The 20,150-nt window shown below is 42.6% G+C and overlaps 1 protein-coding gene across 3 annotated transcripts in view; it reads right to left on the reverse strand.

The window, feature by feature from the left end:
• Positions 1-20,150, reverse strand: part of pde3a (phosphodiesterase 3A, cGMP-inhibited) — a 483,158-nt gene that overhangs the window by 19,033 nt on the left and 443,975 nt on the right. For all 3 annotated transcript variants that reach the window (XR_010977629.1, XM_068058930.1, XM_068058931.1), the window contains exons 11-15: positions 12,704-12,817; positions 8,022-8,221; positions 5,562-5,765; positions 2,663-2,824; positions 1,004-1,253 (exon numbers count right to left, since the gene is read on the reverse strand). Coding sequence is in view for 2 of the 3 variants with exons in the window: in XM_068058930.1 (XP_067915031.1) it covers positions 1,004-1,253; positions 2,663-2,824; positions 5,562-5,765; positions 8,022-8,221; positions 12,704-12,817 (930 nt within the window). In the remaining variant the exon portion in view is untranslated. The remainder of the gene's footprint in view (positions 1-1,003; positions 1,254-2,662; positions 2,825-5,561; positions 5,766-8,021; positions 8,222-12,703; positions 12,818-20,150) is intronic.

The following is a 20,150-nucleotide window of genomic DNA, read 5'->3' on the forward strand; positions in this document are numbered from 1 at the left end:
TGCGGGATCTGAATAAAGTTGTTTTGGAGGGAGAGGGCAATTTATATACAGATTACTCATTGTGGGGGTGGGAGAGGGGATTCAAAGTTGCATAAAAAATGAGACCGGGACCTTTAAAAATTTAGATGTAACTGAAGGGCCTGAAGCCCTTTAAAAATGATGCCTGCGCAGTAGCGCTGGACGCCATTGCCAGGGACGGAGCATCCGCTCCCTCTACGTCATTGGGGGCGGGCGATCCGCCTCCTCCATGTAAGTGAGCTGCCACGCGAAATATCATGGGGGTTCAGCGGCGAACACCTCGCACGTGCGTCATGCCATTTTTCAAGCTGGCTGTCGATCTTGGCGGTGAGCTTTCAGAATTCAGCCCAAAGTATTGGGATTTATCTCACATGGTGACTTAATGGGCAAAACAATTTCTTTCAGACGCTGTGCTGTTCAATGCTAGATGTTCCCATTTGAACTCTGTTGCTAGAATGCATTCTTCAGTAAGTAAGTATGACTTATGTGAGAAATATGTCACCACAGGACTCTCATTCCTTGACCTGCCTTAATTTCATCACAATTTATTATCGGGGTTTTTAGTGCTGACTTCATAGCACTGACGCTGGAAGGCAATCAAATCTACAGACCCACAGCTTGCACCTGTGTTCGACAACCTTGAGCCAAGGTGTGATCATTGGGAAATCTCATGGATCACTGAAACAGTTAGTCACCAGCTGTGCACCTGGCTATGTGGCACCCATTAGGCAAGCTGTATTAAGGCTTGAAGGAATCAGTCAATAAATACTGCGACAACAGCACAGATCAGCTGGAGATTGTCGCAAAACATCCTCACATATTAAGAGTTCATAATCACATGAATTAAGCACTCCTCACTTCCCTCTCTTTTTAAATATTTGACCATAAATTACTACGTGATTATCAAAAGGCCTCGAGAATAGCCGGCCATTTGGAACAACTTGAATTTCTTTTGAAGTTTCTTTGAACAACAAACAAAACTCACTTGTTGTTGGTTCCAATGTTTCTGTGCCTTCCTCTTCTGTTGTTTCTGCCTCCTCGTCCTCCTCCTCCTCATCCTCCTCTTCATCATTATCTTCCACCCATCTACCTGGTATTAACCCTGCTGAGTCATAGGAGTTACACAGTGGCCCCACAATGTGCGTGATGAAGGACTCCTGAAGTTTGGCCAGCTGAGGAGCTGAGCGATCCATAAATGGACTGATGGGAAGCCCGAGGCTTGACTCCTCATCACCCTGCATATCAAAATAAAATCACTTAGGGACTCTGGAATGAATTTGCCCCCAGTTCTTCACTTTCTCTCTCTCCCTCACTGAGGGAACATCACCAGTACAATTTCTGGACATAGCTGCAATGTGTACCATTGACAGGATGCATGGCAGCAATCCGCCAAAGCTTTGACTACACGACTCCGAAATGCATGACCTCTACCACGAAGGACAAGGGCAGCAGGGACATGGGAACACCAGCACCTGCATGTTCCCCTCCAAGTCACGCACCATCCTGACTTAGAAATATAACACCTGTCAGTTCACGGTTGCTGAGTCAAAATTGTGGAACACCCTACCCTACCGACATGGTGGAGCACCTTCACCACTCGGACTGCAGTGGTTCAAAAAGGCAGCTCACCACCAGCTTCTTAAGGGCCACTAGGGATGGGCAATAAATTCTGTGTAAAGCAATACAGGGTCAGTTTCCCTCTTGGATGCACTACTCACTGCTGGACAGGCAAACGTGACCATTTCTGTACATGTGGATTGAGTTGTTCAGCTAATATTCCCAGTTTGGGTCATGAACATGCCTGGAAACCTTCTCAGCTTCTAGCAGAATCTAACACTGGCAAAGAGCTGGACTTTGGGCTGCTGCTGGAGTCCAACAGCCAAAAGTCCTAAAACCCAAAGACCCATTTGCAAAAAGATAAGCTAAGGAAATAATCTTAATTTCAGCCAAACTCCCACCTTTGAGATCCTGGGCAAGACCCACTATCAGATTTTGGAGAACCCATCCCTTTGGGTGCCCCACAAGTAAACAAAGGGAAAGGGAAAAATGAGACAAGAGATGCGGGAATGCCCCCTTCCCACTTTATTTGTATGTCAATGCGTTGCTTGTGCCTACTGTAGGCACAGGGCCAGTACTGCTCATATGGGAAACCTCTGGGTAAAGTAGTCGGCAAAGACTTGCCTCTTGACATCTTCTATCTTCTGACTCACAAGTATTTTGTATAAAAATAGGTCAACTTCAGAATCTTTATGCAAGTTTTTAAAGCTAGAGTTCAAAGGAATGTGCATATATCAGGTGAACCTCTAGCATTTGTTTGGGTTATGATTTCCTCATCAAGCTCTTATGAGCCAGGAGTGATGATTACCAGGACCACTAGTGAGGTAACTCAGGGCTAGCAGGCCAAGCTTGACCAATCACTTAAATTAATGGGTAGCAAATCAGAAGCTGCAGGTCTGTGATATCTCAAGCAGTGAGTGCCACTCCCCATTAGGCATGCCCATGAGCACATGCCCTACAACGTGTTTGCACTCTACTGAACTTTAAAGTAGAGACCCTATGCCTTCATTTTGACTGATCTCTGGCACAAAAATAGATGGAACAAAATACAAGCAATTCATTCATTCCTTTATAGCATATCACTAACCTGCTCATAAAACTCATTAACGATGCCTTCCGTCCATTTTAAATGCAGCTCCTTGCATTTGGCCGGCCCATTGATGTCAGCGAGCTTAATACACATTTGACAAACTAGCAAGCGATCGTTTTCATTTGCCCAGTCAATGCCGGGTCCGACCTCCTCATTCACCTGGAAGTGTTTATAGTAACGAGGACAAACAATTACAAATCAAATCAACAACAGATTTGATGCAGCAGTTAAAATTGAGGCGATCAGTTATGCCTTTACAAACATGTTAAAAAGTATTGGAAGTTGTTAACAGAGTTTACTGAATAAAAATGAGCCTCTGTTATTAAGTCCTACTTAGAAAATGATTTGCAGAATAAAGAATAAAGCTGTGCATTCTGACAGCCCGAATGTATCAATCACTACAGGACTGTGAAAGTCACTCCAAAAAGCTTTGACAGGCAATAACATGCCAACTTTTATTGTGCATTAACATGTATTGTGTATTATAACCATGTACTACACATTAACGTGTACTGTACATTAACATGTGCTGCCTATTAACACCGTGTACATCACATTAACACCGATAACCACACATCAACACTATGTATTGTACACACAGAGGACTGACTCCTTTTCTCTTCAGTGTCACCGCAACACAGTATTGGACCCAATTTTAACTCTATGTAAGTGAATGAGTTGTGATTGTATTAAAATTTCACCCACATTTGCTGACAACTGGCAGCAATATTAACTTAATTTAAATGCTATGTATATAAATCTATATTAAAACTGATTTGAATATAAAATAGTATATGATTTTCATACAAAATAGTATATGATTTTCATACAATGGAATTCCTCTAAATTATTTCCCACTTCATTTCTATTAAAATGCAAATCCTGATCCAGCCACATTTGCATGCATAATCCCCATTAAAGTGTGAAATCATTGCCTACTATTCATACACTGGTGCCCTGATTCTGTTCAGTCCAACAAACTTTATATACACCAACTATTTCTTGACTAAAGGCCCTAAAGGCTTGAACCCAACTCAACCATAGAGGTAACAGCAACGCATCAGCTGTTACATCTGTAATCCTATCTAATACTCGGATTATGCTGCAGAACACCAGATCAACAGCATGAGGGAGACAGGTTGCCCTTTGAGGAGATTGGAAGGTTAGGTAAGAACAGAAAAGTTACTTTAATAGGCAACTTCAATCAACCAAGTGTAAACTGAGAAAACCTAAGTGGTTCTGAGTCCGAGCTGATAAACATAATGCATGACAGGACATTAGGGAAGTTACAAGGAACAATGCATATTTTGACTTAGTATTTGTGAATAATCCAAAAATATACAGGAAGTGGAAGGTGTGGCACCCTTGAATCAACACAGAATCATGACGTTCAACATGATCTGGGATCCAGAATTGGCCAAGACCACCAGCCTGGTATGTAACTTTGAAAAGGTTGACGTTGAAAGAAGGGAAAAATTAAGCAAATTGACTGAGGGAGGCTGTTCAACAACACTTAAGTACAGAACAGGTGGAACACCTTTTAAAGACATCAGCTCAGAATAAACATGGCTGTTCCAGCATGCTCCTGCTGTAACTTTGACAGGAGAATGCTGTACAATTGCGCCCTCCAAAACATTCACTGTGGAAGACATAAGGGACATATCTAAACAGATATGACCCAAACAAAAATCATGACTTCAGTATAGATGAGCTGGGACTCCTAGGTGGGCGAAAAGGGCTCAAAAGAAACAAATCATGAAGGATAGATGATATTTATCTCAAGTGTGCTGAAAGACACTTAGAAGTGACTGAATACTGGGGAACTATCATAGATTGGAAGATGTGGGATCTGTATTCAAAAAAGACGATAACACAGATTCAGGCAACTATAGACCCATCAGTCTTACTTCAATTCCACGTAAAATAATGCAATTATCCAGAATACACTTAAAAGATCATCTTTACATCAATAAGTTAATAAACAGTGGTCAACACACGAATCACATCCTTGAGGAAGCAACAACATGACTAGACTGCAACTAACCCAATGCTATGGTGTACCCAGATTTCTAAAAGATATTTGAGGTGAACAGCTGTGGGCTAAGCTTAGAGCTGTCGGCATTCACAGTAAACCTTGGAAATGAACAATAAACTGCCTAAAGGTAAAAAAAAAAGTACTTGTTAGAGCAGTGGGAAGAAGTATTGAGTGGGGTGCCTCAGAGTTCAGTGTCGGGACCACTGCTATTTATAATTACTGTAACAACGGATTCAGAAATCAACATGTTCAGCGAACGCAGAGCAGCAATCAACAAAGCCAACAGAACGTGGAACTATGAAGCCACAAAGATAGAAAATAAGCCAGAGGAAGTCATGCTCAAATTGTACATTGCTGTGGTCAAACTATACCTTGAGTACTGCGTCTCGTTCTGGCACTGTTAGATAATGGCGATATTCAAGTGCTGGATGCAATGCACAGTGTCAAAGATTTGAGCCATGAGCAAAGGCTAGACATTTCAGCCTTGAAAGGGCGCAAGAGAGGTCATCTTATAGAGTTTTATATAGAGGTAAAATTACTTTAAACTAAAATGTGACTGTAGGACAAAGGCTTCAAAGCAGTAAAAGGGAAAATTAAATCTAACATCAGGAAAAGAGTGATCAGCACATTGGATGGACTTTTGCATTGGAGTAGTGGAGCCAAAAACAATCAAATCATTTAAGATACAATTAGATGCTAAAATTATTCTTTATTGATGAACTACGAGAGGCATTCCTCAATTATCTTCTAAACACTGATTTGTCACTGGTAAGTCATTCAATGAAAGTGATCCTCATTCTACGTTGTCAATTTCATTCTATCAAAAACTATGACTTAATGAATTCAGATTAACCAGATTACCTTGGCATTAAACTCAGCGAGAAAATCGAAGTGTTTCTTAAGATCTGTGGCAAGTATGGCCTCAATCACAAGAAATCGGAATCGCTTGAATTCAACATGGTCTAAGTTGACCAAAAAGTTGTACTCCTGCTGTGACATGAACAGGTTCCATGCTGATGCTGCGTGGTGGTTCTCCAACACTGAACGGTCATTGTACAGAACAGCCTGCAATTAAGCACAACTGAAGTTAGGCACTGAGTAGCTATGTCTATATTGTGGGTTAAGGTTAAGACTAGCTCCATGTCAGGACTTTAGCCCGTCATCTAGGCTGGCACTTAAAATTACACAGCACTAGAATGAACAATTAAAACAAAACATGCAAAATACGCAGCATATCTTTGAGCTTTTCTTATAATTTTGGGCTTTTCTATTTGCAACATTTATCCATTTGATGAATTTCACTTCAGAAAGGTACCAGGTTTGCTCCCAGGTCCCAGTTGAGTTAACATAAAAAGATAAGTAGGAACAGGAGTAGACCATACATCCCCTCATGCCTGCTCCGCCATTCAATACGCTCATGACTGAACATCTGCCTCAACTCTACTTTCCCACCTACTCCCCATATCCCTTGATTCCCTGAGAAATCAAAACTCTATCTATCTCAGCCTTGAATATATGCAATGATGGGGCATCCACAACCCTCTGGGGTTAGAGAATTCCAAAGATTCACAACCCCGAGTGTAGAAATTTCCCCTCATCTCAGGCCTAAATGATCAACCCCTTATCCTGAGACTGCCCTCAAGTTCTAAATTCCCCAGCCAGGGAAACCACCTCTCAGTGTCTACCCTGACAATCTCCTTCAGAATCTTTTATCTTCCAATGGAATCAGCTCTCATTCTTATAAACTCTAGACAGTATAGAAACAATTTACGCAGCCTCTCATCATAGGACAACCCTCTCATCCCAGGAACCAATCTAGTGAACCTTTGCTGTGCTGCCTCCAATGCAAGTATATCCTTCCTGAGATATGGAGACAAAAACTGCGCACAGTATTTCAGGCGTGGTCTCACCAAAGTCCTATACAATTGTAGCAAGACTTCCTTGTTCTTGTACTCCAATCTCCTTGCAATAAAGGCCAACATGCCATTTGTCCTTCTAATTGCTTGCTGTACCTGCATGCTAACTTTCTGTGTTCCCTGTACAAGTTTACCAAAGTATCTCTGAAAGCTGATCACTAATACCAAAAGAAAGATTTGTATTTCTATAGTGCCTTTCATGACCTCAGGGCATCCAAAATGCTTTATAACCAATGAAGTACCTTGGAATGTAGGGAGCCAGGATTTTACCGGCCCCGGGGTCAGGTTCCCAATGCAACCCCGCCACTGGGGCATTTTACTGGGGTGGGAGGGAGGGGGTGGGGTCGGCAACCGAATACCATCATTAAGGGGCATTTTATGGTGCTGTTGGTATTTTGTCGATGGTGATCCCTGACACGTGGGGAGGCTGCCAGCTAAATGAAGGTAGCCTTCCTGCGTCAGTCCAGGGCGATCAGAGTAGGAGGCTGAAACCCCCAAAGAGGTAGAAGTTTAGCTATATGAGTTTCCACTCACACTGGTTGCCCTCTGGCACCTTATCCAAGGTGCCATTCTTCATAAGCCATCTTCCACCAAGCTTTTGGTCCCCTGTCCTAATATTGCCTTATTCGGCTTAGTATCAAATTTTGTTTGATAACATTCCTGTGAAGCACCTTGGGACATTTTTTTTACTAAGTCAAAGGCATTATATAAATACAAGTTGTCATCGAAGGGAAAGAAATAATTTGCATCTGTATGGTACATTTCACATCCTTAGAATGCCCCAAAATGTTTGACAGCCAGTAACTTACTTTTGAAGCTACCTAAAGCAAATGCAACAGCAAATGTCCACATAGCAAGAACCCACAAACACTAAATTAAGTCAATTTATAACAGTGGTTGAGGGATATATGTTAGCAAGGACAGTGGTAGAACTCTGGCCTCTTTTTTTTTTAATAATGTCATAGGATCTTTTACATCCACCTGAACAGGCAGACTGATCCTCAGTTTAACAACTCATCCCAGAAATGACACCTCCAACATTGCAGCACTCCCTCAGTTCTGCACTGAAGAGTCAACCCAGATTATGTGCTCTCAAGCTCTGGAATGGGATCTGAATTCTTCTGAGTCGGGTGCAAGAGTTCCAACCCACTGAACTATGCACTTATGAGAGTTCTACACAGTTTTTGCCTATTTTTAACATTCATTTCTGACAACATTTTGTCCCTGTATTTGCACTCTGTGCAGAGCTAGCACGTTACTTACTGTGCCACTAAAATCCCCAGTCAAGTTTGATTTTAAACAATAAACAAGTGTAAACTCTACAAGTTCTAAGACACAAAGCTGTCATGGCACAAAGGACCACCTCCTCAGGGACACAATGGAAACCTTGTTGCATATTACATACCTGTGGTGCACTAGTTGCCACCAGAAAGGCATTGGTTCTTCCTGGGTGATCATAATCATGCATGGCCGCAGCGACGTAAAGGGCCATCAATTCCAAGGCAGGAACGTTGGCAATAACACAACCATATCTGTCCTCAGTCACACTGTAGGTTTTTGATATGGCGTATCCCATGTGTCCATGAGTGATCCCACTGTCTGAATCTAAACCATTTGACGAAGAATTTTCATGTTAGATTGCAAAAGTAGAGCACCACGTCCCATACCTTTCTGACTATCTCTAAGCTCTGGAATTCCCTCTCCAAACCTCTCAGCCTCTCTCTCCTCCTTAAAACCTACCTCTTTGACCTAGCTTTTGGTCACCTGTCCTAATTTCTCTTTGTGTGGCTCAGTGCCAAATTTTGTCTGTCTAAGCTCCTGTGATGTGCTTTGAGATGTTTTTATTGTGCTAAAGGCGCTATCTCAAAACAACTTCTTGTTGTTGCCTCTTCCTTACTGCCCAAACTAAACCCTTCCCACATCTGCTGTAATTCTCTGATGGCAATATTCTGTGAATGCTTATAGATCCTGGAAAATCTTTTGAAGGAATTCAAAAATCTAATGCAATCACTGTCTGGCAAAATAAGTTCCATGCACAAAAACACCTGACCATTAATACAAACTGCATTATCTGTTACAGAGTGTCACTTCATATACAGATCACTCATCTCACGGGAACTGCATCATCAGACAGTAACCATCAAGCTGTAGATGTGATATTAGAGGCTAGAAACCCAGGTGCAGCAAGGTGGGGGAAGGGTAGTTTGTTTCTACCCCTTTGGAAAAGTGCATTCCTCTTCTCCATATTAAGCTGCACAAACCAGAGAAGCATCAAAAGGATTAAGTTTCAAATTGGGAGGTTAAGAGGAAAAGTAATTTACAAACCTTCCTTTATCTTTTAGACCTTGCTTTGAATCCAGGCCCAGATTGGTGGAAGAAAAGCCAAGTCTCCTGCACTTGTTGGCTGTAAGGGTCCTATGCCAAATGATTTCAGTTTCTTTTCTTTTTAATTAAGAAAGGAAGGCAAAGGGTGAGTCGAAGGTTGAATAGGGTAAAAGGGATAAGGTAAACCAACAAGCAGTGACAAGGTGGCAGAAAACCTTGTTTTTTTTGAAGACTGAAAGTGATAGTGGGGGCAGAGGGAAACTTAAGAAGCTAAAGAGTTTCACAGTTTTGGGGGGCCTAGGAAAGCATCTTAAAGAAGGAGACAGTGCAGTTGGTGAGTCTTGATTTTAAATGGGAAAGCAAAAGGGCAGTGCAGTATGCCAGGAAGAAGCATTGCAAGTAGGAAGCTACAAAGGAAGACATTTCAGAGGACCAGTGGTCATAACAGTATTGCTAAAATAGAACAAGTGAATGAAGGCTGTGATGGACAGAAAGAAGAGAGATTAGAGCTGTAGGAGAAGAGGGTGCCTCTCGAACTAGCCTTTCCTTGTATCCCACCCAAAAGTGTGACTACAGTGTCAAAGGAGTTTACCCAGACAGGGAAGCAGTATCCAAGTCTTTGTTAAAAATTGTTGAGGGAAAAGAGATGTTACACAAAATAGGAAACCAGGCTTCATGGGGCTCATTTAGCATTTGAGTAGATCTGGGATTTCCACTTGAGGTTCGGAGGGGATATATGGGTGTACTTGCTCCAGTAATTGCGAGCAAAAGTACTGACTGAAAGCAGATGGTGGGGAAACCTATTTTATATTTGTGCTACTCAATTAGTGACTGGTGATACATCCCAAATCGGGGATAAACCCAAATGCACTCAACCTGAGAGGGTTAACAACAGAAACAAAAAATTATTGAAGTCCAGAGCTGGTGGGAATAAAACTTGCTTTTGGTCATAATGGTCAAATAGAGCGGAGACATGGAAGAATACTCTTCACAAAACCTTCAGTATTAGAATTGAAGAGGAAAAGTGAGCTACAAGGCTCAGCTCCTTTTGCAGGAGAGCTAAAAACTATATCTTCAGGACAGAAGATGGGTAAAATAGAGGATTTATCGAAGTGACAAGTGAAAGCTTTGGCAAGAGACCAGAAGCTGTAACGGTCAAAGAAGCAGGACGACAGCAGTTGATGCTTCCATTCAATAACATTGTGTTAAGTGGCTTTAGTAGTAGATTTGCAAAGATTACGGGGGAGAAAATCATTGAAGAATGCCGCGTGAGCCACACAGGTAGCAGTCTGTGGAGCTGCCTCCCCTGAGGCATCGAGGTAAATCTGCATGCAGCCACTAGAAGCATGAACAAATTTCTCCCCCTATAAAGAGATAAAGTTGGCCTGACATGTTTCAGACTGCTCAATGTCGCAGATGTGATGGACAGTATTTTTATGAGCCGGAAGGATAAGCATGATTCAATATTAATCTCACATCATATCTGTCAGAATGTTCCATGACAGCTAGATTAACATCAGTTACTTCACTGACAGAGAGAGAAGGGGACAGAAGAATGAAACAGTTGGACCAGGAAAAGGCAGTACATATTCACAAAGACCATCCTATAGTGTCAAATGAGTTTAGACTCGAATTTGTTGCAGGGTTTTCTGTGAGAGGAAGACATGAGACAGTGGTTAGAAGAAGAAACAGATACAGTGGAAGAGTTTGAGCTGAAGGTAAGGATGAGTCCTAGGTAGATAGATGAATTATCGGAATGATCAGCTAATTGACGAGTTATCTGAGGTCATTTAGAAGAGGGAAGAAGGGTCACTGACCCGAAACGTTAACTCTGCTTCTCTTTCCACAGATGCTGCCAGACCTGCTGAGTGGTTCCAGCATTTCTTGCTTTTATTTCAGATTTCCAGCATCCGCAGTATTTTGCTTGTATTATTTTTAATTCATAATTAGTACTTGGCTGATCAATGGGAGACAAACATAGCCATTGTTCAAAGTGAACATTGCTAAAATCACCATTCCTGTAACATTGGAGGGTAAGTCAGAGCACATAGATTTTTCTGATAACATGTTCTAGAGACTCTTGAGGTTAGGAGAGTCAGACAGACAGCAGATGTGTTCGATGAGGTAAAGAGATACATTTAGCCATTACTGACTAAAATCAGCTAACTACTTTGAGAGGGTAGGGCAAGGGGACATAGGTTCAAATGAATCAAAGGCAAACTTATAGCCAGGATTCACATCAGGATGTTCTTTGTCACACCATGAGTGATGACCATATGGAATGGACTCGCTGATAATAGCAGTGGAGGCATAAACTCTGGAATCGTTCAAGAAACAAATGCTACAATGTGGAATGTAGGGTGATTGTAGCATGGTCGCAATGTTATTGGACTAATGCTCCAGAGACATGAGTTCAAATCCCACCGTAGCAGCTGGGGAATTTAAATTCAATTAATAAATCTGGAATAAAATGTTAGTCTCAGTAATAATCATCATGAAACTAGTGGATTGTTGTAAAAACCCATCTGGCTCACTAATGTCCTTCAGGGAAGGAAATCTGCTGTCCTTACCCAGTCTACACGTGACTCTAGATCAAAGCAATGTGGTTGGCTCTTTGACACTAAATTGTATCAAACTGCTACAGAAAAAAACACTACGGGCTCAACAAGGTGGCTCATCACCACCTTCTCAAGGACAATTAGGAATGGCCAACAAATGCTGGCCTAGCCAATGATGTTCACATCCAAAGAACAAATTTTAAAAAAAACCTTGGCCTTGCTGAATAGGTGAATCAAGATGCAGCAAAGGGTGACTCTCATTTGTAATCTGGTGAGTTAAAAAAAAACTGAGAGCAGCAAATACACCAGACTGAACAGAAGTAGGAAACTTCTTTTGTATTTGGAAAGCAAAGAGAATTTGGAAATTTAATCAGCATGACCAGTTAAGGGTGTTTTACTATGTGTCTAAATCAGGTGTGTCCATGTTTCTCATCTTCATGGGCTGCCTCAGTGCACAGCCTATGGTCTTGGGTGTCATGTATGCAGTTTAAATTCATGTTTTCATTTAATTGGGCAAATCCTAAGCTGTGGGTACTAGCAGGTCTTAGAGTACTGATCAGGATTCAGCTACCAAAGAAAGATTAGAGGATAACCTTACAACCCTCAGGCTCGTTAAATTCAAACATGGCAAACCAGAAAGTAAGAAGGATAAGCACATGTGGAATTGAGTTTCCTAGACCTTGTGGGCCAAATTTCCAGCATTTCCCATAAGCTGTAGTATGAACACCCCTGGTCTAAACTGCTATCTGTGACTCGGAAGTGCTTGGTCCTGTCATGTAGTTTAGCTAAGAAATGGTTCCTTTTCCTGGTGCTCAGAACCCTAACCTTCATGATTGTCAAAATTCACCAAAAACACCAGAAATACATTTTTGTTTCCCTATTGAAACAAACAACAACCAATAAGGAAAATGTTAAACCCCTTTACATTGCTTCAAAATAATTTCATTTTTGTATACTGTTAAATCAAACTGAACATCTTTTATAAAACAGAATTGCACATTTTAACCACCCTTGGTGTAAAGATTTTTTTTAAAGCCTTCTTTTTAATGACTTTTTTGATTATTTTATGGCTGTGCCCTCTCATCACCAAGAGAAACAATCTATCACTATTTAGCTTACCAGAATCTTGCATAAACTTCGCAGGGCAGCTGTTTATTTTTCATTCAATCAAGAGAAAAGTGTGTTCACTTCTGAAAAGTTGTACCTGAATCACTCATTGAGCCATGATCACTCATTGTAGTCTGCAGTCCTGGGACTGGCTGCGTAGTGAGGTACCAGACTGCATGCAACACATCTGTAGCATGTATACGATTATGATCTGTTGATTAAAGCAAGATACAACCTCTTACAACTTTCTGCAGGTTTCCAGCCTCTCTGCAATTAAGTGACTGAATTCAATGTCAGATTGGGTACAGAAAGGGAAATAGAGAGAGGGGAAGAAAGACTGAATTAAGAGAGAGACAAAAAGAGAGATGAAAAGGAAAAGTTATTTTGTTTTAAAGTTAAAAATTTTACATTTTAAAATCCCAAACAAGTAATACCTGAAGGAATGAGACTCCGCACGTATAATAGTTAATTTTCAGTGCTGGAGAGGTTGACTGGCAATAATTAACACATTTTTAAAAAGGCATATCTACAGCACAAATACAGCAACTTCATGCTATTCAATGCACTTCAATGGCGAGCAGACAGCAAGATGCTGCTTTCAAGAAGCCAAGGCGGAGCAATGCAACTCGAACAGTTTCACCATGCATCTGCCCCTTGCATGATGTTGCTGTATGGTTTAAATACATGGTGAGTGCAATTAGTCTCACCATTATTTTGATAGAAAAACCCTGGGCCAGTGCCTTTCATGTAGAAAGGGTCAATAATGACTCAGCTGATAGCTCTCTCGCCTTAGTCAACAACAATCACCTACATTTAAATAGCACCTTTAAGATTGTAAAATATTCCAAGGTGCTTCACAAGAGTGTTATCATACAAAATTTTACACTGAGCCACATTAGGAGACATCAGGGCAGATGACCAAATGCTTGGTCAAAGAGGTAGGTTTTAAGGAGCATCTTCAAGGAGGAGAGAGCGATAGAAAGGCGGAGAGGTTGAGGGAGAGAATTCCAAAGCTTAGGCCTAGGCAACTGAGAGCACGGCCACCAATGGTGGAGATATTAAAATTGGGGATGTGCAAGATGCCAGAATTGGAGGAGCACAGGGATGTGACAGGATTGTAGGACTGGAGGAGGGTACAGAGATAGGGAGGTGTGAGGCCATGGAGGAATTTGAAAACAAGGATGAGGATTTTAAAATAGAGGTTTTGCTGGACCAATGTAGGTCAGCGAGCACAGGGAAGATAAGTGAAATGGACATGGTGTGAGTTAGGACTTGGGCTGCAGAGTTTTGGATAAGCTCCAGGAGATTGTAGAGTGGAAGATAGGAGTCTAGTCAGGAAAGCATTGGAATAGTCAAGTCTAGAGGTAACAAAGGCGTGGATGTGGGTTCCAGCAGCAGAGGAGCTGAAGCAGGGGTGAAGTTGGGCGATGCTATGGAGGTTAAAACAGGCAATCTTGGCGATCAAATGGATATGTGGCCAGAAGCTCATCTCGGGGTCAAACATGACATCTAAAGTTACAAACGGTCTGGTTCAGCCTCAGACATTTGCCAGGCAGAAGGATGGAGTCTGTGGCAGGGTCTGAAGACAATGTCTTTGGTCTTCCCACTATTTAGTTGGAGAAAATTTCTGCTTGTCCAGTATTGAATGTCAGACAAGCAGTGTGAAACTCAGATACAGTGAAACGGTCAAGCTGGAGATGGTGAGGGTAGAGCTGAGTGTCGGCAGCTAGAGTGGAACCTGTTATGTTTTCAGAGGATATTGTTGAGGGGCAGCATGTAGCTGAGAAAAAAGAGGTAAAGAATAGCTCCTTGGGGTACTGCAGAGGTACCAGTATCAGAGTAGGAAAAGAAGCCATTGTCAGTGATTCTCTAGCTATAACTGGACAGATAAGAATGAAACCAGGTGATGGCCAATCCCACCCAGTTAGACAACAGAGGAGAAATGTTGGAGGAGGATGGTGTGCATTGAAGACTGCAGACAGGTTGAGAAGAGTGAGGAAGAATAGTTTACCATGATCACAGTTAGGATGCTATTTGCAACTTTGTTAAGGGCCATTTCAGGGCTATGGGTGGGTGGAAGGTTATGGGTTCAAGTCCCACTCTGGACATTTGAGCAAAAATCTAGTCTGAAAGCCCAGGGCAATACTGAGGGAGTTCTGCACTGTTGGAGATTCCGTCCTTCAGATGAGACACTAAATTGAGGCCTTACCTGCTGCCTTACGTTTTTTTATTCATTCCTGTGATATGAGCGTCACTGGCAAGGCCAGCATTTGTTGCCCATCCCTAATTGGCCTTCAGAAGGTGGTGGTGAGCTGCCTTCTTGAACAGCTGTATCCATGTGGGGTAGGCACACCCACAGTGCTGTTAGGAAAGGCTTCTGACCCAGGGACAGTGAAAGAACAGTGATATAGTTCCAAGTCAGGATGGTGGGTGACTTGGAGGAGAATTTGCACGTGGTGGTGTTCTCATGGGTCTGATGCCCTTGTTTTTCTATGTGGTCGAGGTCGTGGGTTTGGAAGGTGCTGTGAAGGAGTCTTGGCGAGTTGCTGCAGTGCATCTTGTAGATGGTACACACTGCTGCCAATGTGTGCCAGTATCGGAGGGGCTGAATGTTTGCAAGGTAGTGGATGGGGTACCGATCAAGCGGACTGCTTTGTTCTACCTGGTGTTGAGCTACATGAGTGTTGTTGGAGCCACACTCATCCAGGCAAGTGGAGAGTATTCCACCACACTCCTGACTTGTGCCTTGTAGATGGTGGACAGGCTTTGGGGAGTCAGGAGGTGAGCTACTTGCCACAGAATTCTCAGCCTTTGACCTGCTCTTGGAGCCACAGTATCTATATGGCTGCTCTAGATCAATTTCTGGTCAATGGTAACCCCCAGGATGTCGTGGTGGGGGATTCAGTGATGGTAATACCGCTGTTTGTCAAGTGGAGATGGTTAGATTTTTCTCTTGTTGGAGATGATCATTGCCTGGCACTTGTGTGGCACGAATGTTACTTGCCACATATCAGCCCAAGCGTGAATGTTGTTCAGGTCTTGCTGTATGTCGGCACGGACTGCTTCAGGTGGATGGAAAAGACCCCATGGCACTATTTCGAAGAACAGCAAGGGAGCTTTCACTGGTGTCCAATACAACGTTTAGTGCTCAACCAACATTATTAAAACAGATTATCTGGTCATTATCACATTGCTGCTGTGGGATCTTGCTGTGCACAAATTGGCTACCATATTTCCTGCATTACAACAGCGACAACACTTTAAGCAATTAATTGGTTGTAAAGCACTTTGGGAGGTCTTGAGGTCAAGAAAGGCACTATATAAATGCAAGTCTTTCTTTTTAGGAAATTGTCTCAAGGTGCTTACAAAAGACGTAAAGAAAAAAACTAAATACAAGGCCAAAAGACGATATATTAGGAGGAGTGACCAAAATGGGTTAATGAGGTGAGTTTTAAAGAGGATCTCAAAAGAGGAAAGGCAGGTGGAAAGGTTGAAGGAAGGAATTCCAGACTGGTGTGGGGTGGTGAAGTAGGGGGAAGCTAGGTAGGCTAGTTAGCATCTGAAAAAAAAACTGACATTTCTTTTCCCTTCATCAGAACTTAACAACATGAGAATATAAGAAATAGGAGCAGGAGTAGACCATACAGCCTCTCCAGCCTGCTCCGCCATTCAATACGATCATGGCTGATCTTCTGCCTCAACTTCACTTTCCAACCCACTCCCCATATCCCCTGAGAGACCAAAAATCTGTCTATCTCAACCTTAAATATACTCAATGATGGAGCATGTGCAATTGTCTGGGGTAGAGAATTCCAAAGATTTACAACCCTTTAGGTGAAGTAATTTCTCCTCATCCTGTCCTAAATGATCAGCACCTTATCCTGAGACTGTGTCCCCCTGTTCTAGATTCCCCAGCCAGGGGAAACAACCTATCAGTGTCTACCCTGTCAAGCCCCTTCAAAATCTTGTATGTTTCATTGAAATTAACTCTCATTCTTCTAACTTTTTAATTCAGAATATTAATCTGCCCTGACAGATGCTGACTGACCTGCTGTCACTTTCCAGCATTTATGATTTCCTTTCTTGGCTTACACTGGAAATGCAGGGATCAGCATTCCTCCAATGCAAAAAGTGTGAAATGTAAGTTCCCTGACCATCTTAATGAACAATCCTAATCGCTAAATGCAAGAAATGTGATTTTCTAGATAGCAAAAAATATACAACCATAACCTACTGCTAATAAAAATCCTTTAATGTTCCTGAAAAACTAAGGCTACTTAAGTCCCACATAGTTCACATAGTCTGAGAATGCAGCTGTGGAATGTGCAATTTCAGGGACAAAACAGCCTAACAGCAGAGTTCTTAATTTTCCAGTTACAGCAAACATGACAGATAACTCCCCCTCCATTGGTTATTGGTGCTGCAACACTCCCACTCTTAGTGCCCCCTAGTGGTGACATCTGGTACTATTGCCAAAAAAGTTCATTGGAATTCTATATTCAATCGTCCAAGGAAATACAATTTGCAACATTCAGATTTTAATGGCACAGAGAACTGCTAGCAAGAACGCAGCATGTACGATAATAAAAGTGAAGGTAACAGGGTTCTGCAAATTACAGTGTGCATGCCTTAATGGGAAAGGGCAGTGCTGAAGGAAGGAATGTTTGTTGCCTTAATCATTGTCACAATCTCCAACCTGTAGAGGAAAAAGGTCCCAGACTATAAAAAGGGCACATGTTGCAAGTGGTGGTGATGAGATCCCCCCATCAACCCCCCAACCCACACCCCCTCCCACCACCCCACCCCACACAACCCCCCAACACCTGAAGATACTAATGCTCAGGAGGAAGACTGTAGAAGCCATAGGGCCTGGCGAGATGGAGGAAGGCAACAGAATTCATACTAAATAGTAATGAGACAGTCTATGATTTGCACAATATATTACATTAGTGTGTCAATAAACAATTGTGCACAAGTACATGATCATGGTTTTTGCAACAACAGCAAAGTACACAAATGAACAAGAGTGCACCTGTGCTTATAACATATTGGCTGTGCTTATCGAACAAGGGGAATCAGTAGACCACTGGCAACATTTGGACACCACTGAATAATGAAGTCCTGCTTCTAGGAGTAACCAAAAATGCTGAACCCAAGGAAATATCTCGTGAAAAAAAAACCCAAATTGTGATAAATCACATCTGAAACAAAGGAGCAGGTAGGCAGGAGCTCAGTCTGAAGTCTGACCTAAGGCGAAATGGCTGACAGTGAGGCACTCACTCCAGTAATTGCCTAGGCTATACAGTCATTTTTATTTTTATTACTTGTTCATGGGAAGTGGGCGCTGCTGGCTATGCCAGTATTTATTACCCATTCCTAATTGCCTTTGAAAAGGTGGTGGTGAGCTGCTTTCTTGAACTGCTGCAGTCTTTGGGATGCAGGTACACCCACAGTGCTGTTAGGAAGGGAGTTCCAGGATTTTGACCCAGCAACAGTGAAGGAACGGTGATATATTTCCAAGTCAGAATGGCATCGCTTGGAGGGGCACTTGCAGGTGGTGGTGTTCCCATGCATCTACTGCCCTTGTCCTTCTAGGTGGTAGAGGGCATGGGTTTAGAAGGTGCTGTCGAAGGAGCCTTGGTGAGTTGCTGCAATGCATCTTGTATATAGTACACACTGTTCTGGAGTGGAGTTTGAACCCACAACCTTCTGTCTGAGAGGCAAGAGGACAACCAACTAAACCAAGTTAACACAATGTAACACCAGTGGCATCTACAGTGGAGGATTCACTTACAAAGGCCACAAGCACAGTAGTAACACTCCTCTCAGTTGTGTGTCAGGTGGTTGTGTTTTCAACCACCATTGCAAATATTTATGCTATTAAGATAGATGGGGATAACGTTACAGATAGAATAGGAAGCTTAAAATAAATTGGGCTGCTGGCCCAGATAATAAACATCCAGAATGAATTGGGACAGGTGCGAGGCAACCCCTTCCCCATATTTTTGAGGGCTCACTGAACTGTTCCCTTAAACTAGTAGGATGCTGACATAGTTCCAATTTTTAAAAATTAGAACTATAAGACTGAAATACATAACTATAGGCCTATTAGTTTGACTTCAGTCGTAAGAAAGACTTAAGACAGAGAAAGCTTCCAGAAAATAAAGTTGTGTCTTACAAATTTGACAGAATTGCTTGGGGAAAAAAAGAAAGGACTTGCATTTATATAATGACTTTTATGACCTCAGGATATCCCAAAGCGCTTTACAGCCAATGAAGTACTTTTGAAACAAAGTCACTGCTGCAATGAAGGAATTTTTTCTTTCTTTCATGTGATGTAAGCATCACTGGCCAGGCCAGCATTTATTGCCCATCCCTAATTGCCCTTGAGAAGGTGGTGGTGAGCTGCCTTCTTGAACCGCTGCAGTCCATGTGAGGTAGGTACACCCACAGTGCTGTTAGGAAGGGAGTTCCAGGATCTTGACCCAGTGACAGTGAAGGAACAGCGATATAGTTGCAAGTCAGGATGGTGTGGGACTTGGAGGGGAACTTGCAGGTGGTGGTGTTCCCATGCATCTGCTGCCCTTGTACTTCCAGGTGGTAGAGGTCGTGGGTTTGGAAGGTGCTGTTGAAGGAGCCTTGGTGAGTTGCTGCAGTGCATCTTGTAGTTGGTACACACTGCTGCCACTGTGTGTCTGTGGTGGAGGGAGTGAATGTTTGTGGATGGTGTTCCAATCAAGCGGACTGCTTTGTCCTGGATGGTGTCGAGCTTCTTGAGTGTTGTTGGAGCTGCACCCATCCAGGCAAGTGGAGAGTATTCCATCACACTCCTGACTTGTGCCTTTTAGATGGTGGACAGGCTTTGGGGAGTCTTGAGGTGAGTTATTCACTGCAGAATTCCCAGCCTCAGACCTGTTCTTGTAACCACGGTACTTATATGGTTGGGCCAGTTCAGTTTCTGGTCAATGTTGATCCCCCAGGATGTTGACAGTGGGGGATTCAGCAATGGTAACGGGAGATGGTAAGTTTCTCTCTTGTTAGAGATGGTCATTGCCTGGCACTTGTGTGGCGCGAATGTTATTTGACAGTTATCACTCCAATGCTGAATGTTGTCCAAGCATACGGACATGGACTGCTTCAGTATCTGAGGAGTCGCGAATAGTACTGAATATTGTGCAATCCCCATTTCTGACCTTATGACGATGGGAAGGTCATTGATGAAGCAGCTGAAGATGGTTGGGCCTAGGACACTACTCTAAGGAACTCCTGCCATGATTTTCTGGGACTGAGATGATTGGCCATCAACCATCTTCCTTTGCGCTAGGTATGACTCAAACCAGTGGAGAGTTTTCTCCCTGATTCCCATTGACTCCAGTTTTGTTAGGGCTGCTTGATGCCATACTTGGTCAAATGCTGTCTTGATGTCAAGAGCAGTCACTCTCACCTCACCTCTTGAGTTTGGCCCTCTTGTCCATGTTTGAACCAAGGCTCTAATGAGGTCAGGAGCTGAGTGGCCCTGGCTGAACCCAAACTGAGCATCAGTG

Source organism: Heterodontus francisci, chromosome 27, assembly GCF_036365525.1.
Source record: "Heterodontus francisci isolate sHetFra1 chromosome 27, sHetFra1.hap1, whole genome shotgun sequence".
Taxonomy (NCBI): Eukaryota; Metazoa; Chordata; class Chondrichthyes; order Heterodontiformes; family Heterodontidae; genus Heterodontus; species Heterodontus francisci.